Source organism: Cyprinodon tularosa, unplaced genomic scaffold (assembly GCF_016077235.1).
Source record: "Cyprinodon tularosa strain WSP-4 unplaced genomic scaffold, ASM1607723v1 ctg10, whole genome shotgun sequence".
NCBI lineage: Eukaryota > Metazoa > Chordata > Actinopteri > Cyprinodontiformes > Cyprinodontidae > Cyprinodon > Cyprinodon tularosa.
The window spans coordinates 4,099,126-4,105,125 of record NW_024037782.1 but is presented as its reverse complement, the minus strand read 5'-3'; the positions used below and the strand labels follow the sequence as shown (position 1 = coordinate 4,105,125).

Here is a 6,000-nt window from a genome sequence, read left to right as displayed (position 1 = left end):
TCGCTTAGCTCCAACTTTGGCCTTCCTCTGCACACTGATGCTTCTCATTTGTCGTGCCAAACAGTGATGTTCTGCCAAAAAGTTTAATCCCATTTTAGTCCCATTGTATAAAATTTATATTTATCTGTCAGTTCATTTTTTTCATTCATCCAGCAATCCGTCGCAGTTTTTGATGAGTAAATATGTTAAGGCCCATGTAGACATATATACTATAAACTAAAAGAAATTTTGATATTACATGTGCAGCCACCTCTTTTGCTGTATAATGCCTTTGATTTGCTATAACTCTAAACGATTAGTTTCTGGTCACATCTATGGTATTTATTTATTTTGTAGTGTTTATTATTAGCTTTTATTTCCACTTTCAGTTGTAAAAGACCTGGTCCTGATACCTGTCCATACCAAGCCAGACGACTCACTGAAGGAACTCGATGAGCTGTATGACGTGGTGAAAGCAGTCAGAAGGAAGTGGAAAACAGACGTAAGCTGTTAGAATTTTTTAAAATGTATGACTTAAAATCTCTACGTAAAATTTAAGGTGTAAAATTTAAAGGTTTAAATTCAGAAGTTTCCTATTTAACTGATTCAATTTCTAAACCAGTGTTTCCCAACCTTTTTTGACTTGTGTACCCCTTTGGGCATTTTGCCTACCATGAATCCCCTTCTCAGTCACACGTATTGATAATTATCCAAAGGTTTTAAGTAAAAAATGTTTTACTTAATCTTTGAATTTGAGCATTTAATTCTCAGGAATTTTATGCTTTCCATCGGAAATTTAAAAAAAACTACATACATATGTTGTCTGGAATTTAGTAAAGAATTAAAAATAAATACAAAATCAAATCATATTATGAAACTTTGTTTATAAAACTGGAGCTCCTCTGAGTAACTCCCTTATAATCACATTTAAACTTGATGAATCGGGAACAAAAATTATAGCCAGGCTGACTTTATTAGTATAACTTTGTTTTCATTAAGACATCTTAACTGCTTTGATGAGCTCCAATAGATCATTGGGAAAAACATTTGATCCCAGGCTGTTCTTTACTTCCAGCCTGTTCCTCTGCTTGGTTTTTGATGTGTGTCACAGCTGAAGATGAACTCAAACAGATAATAAAAACATACTTTTTGTGTTGATCAGGGTTTTTTATTTTTCAATTGGGTCCTCAAAATTCAAAACTGATCCCAGCCTTATTTTATTTCACTACCTCACAAATAAAGTATTTTAATATACCCCTTGCAATGCACTCTTGGACCACTGGGGGTACGTGTACCCCCTGTTGGGAGTCACTTTCACTGTTCAATTTCAACCATGTTATTCAGTTTAGTCTTGTTAAACATTTGTAGGCAATAAAAGGTGCTGAATTATGTGTTTCTGAGCTCATCCTTACAGTATGTTTGAATAAAACTTTGATCTTTACTTCAAAGATAAGTCATTTTTCGTTAGTTAAAAAAGTAGTAGCTGCTCAGTTGGCTTTTATTTGATGCCTAAAGTAATTGTTAAATCTCCCAAACATAGCAGGACACTACCACATTTTCAGGATTGAAGCAGTGGTTTATAATCCAGATTTACAGTTTTACTTAAGACCTCTGACAAAATTCGAACCTCCAAATACTTGTGCGGTTTTGACTCATACTTTATGTCTCTTTCAGAACATTATGATACTGGGAGACTTCAATGCAGATGGTCGATATCTCTCTAAGAAAAAGAAGGAATCAATCCGAATCTCCTCTGATCCTTTCTTTTGGTTGATAGATGATGATGTTGACACAACGACTAGTAATTATAATGACCACACCTATGACAGGTGAGACCCATGTGACGGCATGTTTTAAGTACATTTATCTTCTGCATTAAGGAAAATAATTATTTTATTTTAGTATTTATTTAAATAGATATAGAACAACTGATTGCTACTTTTAACTGTAAGGAATTAATAACTCAGGACAAAATAATAATGTTTTGAAGTTAGATGAATGAATTCCAAATGTTACAATATATTATATAAATCCATCTCTCTGTCAGAGCTTTTTCAATTGCTGCCCCAGAATTGTGGAATGAGTTCCCTTCCTCATTAGACAATCCTCTTCACTGTCTACTTTTAAAAAGCCATCTTAAAACCTATTTTAATTCTTTGGCTTGAGACTCTATCTGTTTTTGACTTTGTGGTTTCTTTTATTGTGTATTTGTTTTACTAAATTTATTTTATTGCATCTGTTTTGTTCCTTTAAACTTCTATGTTGTTTTCATACATTTTTAACTTTACTTGGTATCTACAGCACTTTGTCCCAGCTGTGGTTGTTTTAAAGAGCTTTATTAATAAAGTTTAGTTCACTTGTCATCCAAACATGCATTACTCTATGAACATGTTTCTACTGAACATGGTATATTTCAGTAGTTGAAATGTATTTATGTAGCCATCTCCTATAAAGAGTGAATTTCAATCAACTTCTTTAGACATTTTCTTCAGTTTGTAAAGGTTTAAAAAAAAATTTTGTTTTTTTTCTGAGCAGCCAAATCCAGCCAGTTTGCAGTGCTTTAAATGCTAATAATTACCTTAAATTCTATTTTTTCATTATTTTTTTTAAACTGACCTCTGTGTTTGGGTTCATGTTCATTGGTCCTGTTTTAATTATTATAATACTGGTGCAAACTTAGCTCACATCATCACTCCTCCACCACTATGCTAAATAGTTACTGAGAAGTCTTGGAACTGACTGAATGTTGCTTTACCAGACTTATGATTTGTTCAGAAAAAAAGAAAAAATGGCATGCTTCTAATCTAATAAAGTCATTTGTTTATTGCTTTGAATGGATTAAGTTAATAGGAAAACAGATTGTCCTTCAATGTTTTCTTGCTTGTTAGTTTAGCCAAGACAAGCAGCTTTGGAAATGCTGAAGGTGCTATTTGTAAAAGGATCCTAGTGAGCTCCAGATTAGCTAGCACCTTGTCTTTATGCCTTCAAGTCAGATCTAGAAGAGTGTGAACTTTGGTTTTCTTTTCCAAGACTCAACCTGCATAGTCCACATCTCTTGCCCTGTTTAAAATTCTACTGAATAATAGTACAAGTAAATCACTTTGCTGATTTCTTTGAAACCACATCAGTTAAATACATCATGATGAATCTTCTGTAAACAGGATTGTGGTGTATGGAGAAAAAATGCTAGATGCCATCCTTCCTGAATCCGCCAAATCCTTCAACTTCCAGGAGGAGTTTGGCCTGACTGATGAAGAGGTGATTATCATTAGCATTAAATAGTAAAAGCTGTTTAAGTTGTGCATTAGAAAAATTTAGTTAAAACAATTTCTGGGACAGAAAAAAATCGATCATTTATAATCTTAGTGTTTTACTCTTCAAGGCTGAAAGCATCAGTGATCATTATCCTGTGGAGGTGGAGCTTGAGAGTGTCCAAACAAAGCAGAGGAAGCAGGCTTTGCCCCGAACAAGAAAAACATCCACTAAAGGAAAAACTCCACAGAAAGGTAACCTTCACCTTATAGATTGCCATGAACTATTTTGAAATTGCTTTTTTGTCAGAAATTGGTCAGAATTCATTGTATTACAATTTGATAAGTTTGTGTAGATTAGTGTTTCCATGATCAAAATTGTTGCATTAAGTATCATAAACTCACTCAATTCAATTCAAAGAATGTTATTAATCTCCAAGGGGGAAATTGAAATGCATGATAAAATACATTAATGAGATTAAATTAAACACAAATAGACCTCAAATAAAATTTTCTGCACTGATTTCCATATTTCTGCAAGCCAATTTTTCATATTCTTTATTTATAAAAATAAATAAATAAATAATAGCCATGATGTAGTTTTGGTTTCGTTTTACTACATATACTGGTTTGTGTTGGGCAGTCTCCTAAAAGCACAATAAAGATATTAGAATTTCTGTTGAGAAAAAAACTCCGTTTTCATTTCAACCAACAGGAATTAAGAAGAGGACAAAGCCCTGTGGATCCAAGAGTAAAAGTTCAGCAGGAAAAAAGAGAAAAGGACGACCAGTGACATCCAACAGCCCAACAAAAAGGAGACGTTAAGCTATCTTCTCTAGTCATCCGCTGATGTGCTGTTTAAAAGTTTTGATGAAATCTCCTTGCCTGTTTAATAATCAGATAAACACAAAAAGATTTTATAGCCTCAAAATAATTCTTTTTTGATCATTTCAGTTAAATAAGCCTTTAAAGGGAGCATTTGGTCCAGAAGTATGGGCCCTTTTAACACTCTGTAGTCCAATAACTTATTACCTCCAAACTTTATGTATTTTTGCTGGTTATTGCTTTGTGTTTATTGCTCACAGTTGTGTAATTTATATTTAAGGCTTGTATTTGATTAAATATAAAATAACCAAACACTTCACTAAATGAATCGATAGACTGGTAAGTAAATCGAGCAGAATTATAGGTCAGGTTGTCTTGAAAGCATCCCTGAACTTTGAAAAATGGATTATCTATTCAAGATGCAAATTTTAAAACATAGAAACATTGAAATTAGCACCTTAAACTCAGTAATCAGGTACTGTTAAAACAGAAATTGGTAAAGCTTTTATTAAGAATGATTAACACATAAAAATATTTACATATACATTTGTCTTGACTCAATCATATTAATATGTTTCACAGGATGTCCGTATTTTCTATTACAAAATAAAATAAATAAAACAAGTTTTTTCTACATTAAATTATTTTTGGACATTTCAGATTTTAAGTTGCTGGATTTTTTTTTATCTATATGTTCTTAGAAAGCAGTTGTTTGATTTAGCATTTAGTTCTAAAGTAGGTTTGATTAAAGTTACAAATACAGTTATGGAAAACTATACATAATATATGTGAAATACTCTTTGACTTTTCAAAAATGTGTGAAATTTGTATTTTTTTCAATATGAGATTAAACTTACTGAATTTGATTGTTGTATTTAGCAACAAAACTTTTATAGTTGTTCTATTTTAAAAAAATGTTGTTTTTCTCTATAGCTTTATAGTGCTCAAGACAGAAACATTACCACTGGTCCATCGATAAATAAACCGGTCAGTCATTGGATAATCTGACTATTCAATGGATTTTACCACTACACATATCTCTTATTCTTTGTTCAATGTTATTTTCTAGGAATTCTTTTTTTTTTTTGTAGTTTAAAAAAAATAATGTTTTGTTATCAATTAAAAGAATAATGTTGAATAAAAAAGAAAAGGGAAAACATCTGAGAGGAAAGCACAAGCTGAGGCTGAAGAGCACAACATGTTCCCTTTGTTTGGATACCATTAGGCATACTTCAAAAGGTATATATGTTCCCACCTCATCACATAACTAGTTCAAGCCAGAAAACCCATAAACATCCCTTCACACAGTAACATCTGCCAAATTTCTCATGTATAAAGAAAAACATACACATACAAAGAGACATATGGTATATTTATATACAATGTAACAAATTTACTGTAGAATTTACAGTAAATAACTGGTAAAAAGTTGCAAATAATGTGCTGTAAAATTCCTTGATAAACTAAATGCAGTATATTATTGGATACTGTTTGTAGGTTTTGGCTGTATATAAATAATGTATTACAATAACGTATTATTTTATATTAGGAACAACCATTTATTGTTATTATTATTATTATTATTATTATTATTTTATTCCATTCAAATTATAAGCATTACCTGTCAAGTCAATTTGCCAAGTGGTTTTATAATCCAATATTTTATTGTAGTCAAAGCTGTGCTTGCTGATAAGCCAAACTGTATAAACGCTACATCAGATCATCTTCTGCTATAAATAAAACAGTCAGTGCTGCAAAAACAATACCTTTTCATTAAGATTTAATGCAGTGAAATGTATTAAAGTTGAGGTGACCCCAACACATCTATATTCTAATCAACCCAAACAGGCATAGAGGGCATAGAGATGAGACAAACAGCACTAAACTATTGGAAACAATTATTGCACAGTAACTTATACTACTGTAATAGGCACTGGACAATGTT

General features: G+C 31.8%; 1 protein-coding gene across 1 annotated transcript; it reads left to right on the top strand.

Annotated features, from left to right (window-relative positions):
• Window positions 1-336: 336 nt before the first annotated feature.
• On the top strand, window positions 337-4,678 carry LOC119786352 (deoxyribonuclease-1-like). The gene is made up of 5 exons (XM_038289679.1): window positions 337-481; window positions 1,654-1,808; window positions 3,141-3,237; window positions 3,362-3,485; window positions 3,946-4,678. Exons 2-5 carry the CDS (start codon window positions 1,660-1,662, stop codon window positions 4,053-4,055), a joined length of 480 nt encoding a protein of 159 aa, XP_038145607.1. The 5' UTR covers window positions 337-481; window positions 1,654-1,659; the 3' UTR covers window positions 4,056-4,678.
• The last annotated feature ends 1,322 nt before the right edge of the window (window positions 4,679-6,000 follow it).

What these genes read in the sequence shown, in the direction of transcription:
- LOC119786352 (XM_038289679.1), top strand. Translation starts at nt 1,660, where the DNA reads ATGATACTGGGAGACTTCAATGCAGATGGTCGATATCTCTCTAAGAAA. An exon ending in AATGACCACACCTATGACAG is followed by an intron (nt 1,809 to 3,140) that starts GTGAGACCCATG and finishes TTCTGTAAACAG; the next exon opens with GATTGTGGTGTATGGAGAAA. An exon ending in AGGAAAAACTCCACAGAAAG is followed by an intron (nt 3,486 to 3,945) that starts GTAACCTTCACC and finishes TTCAACCAACAG; the next exon opens with GAATTAAGAAGAGGACAAAG.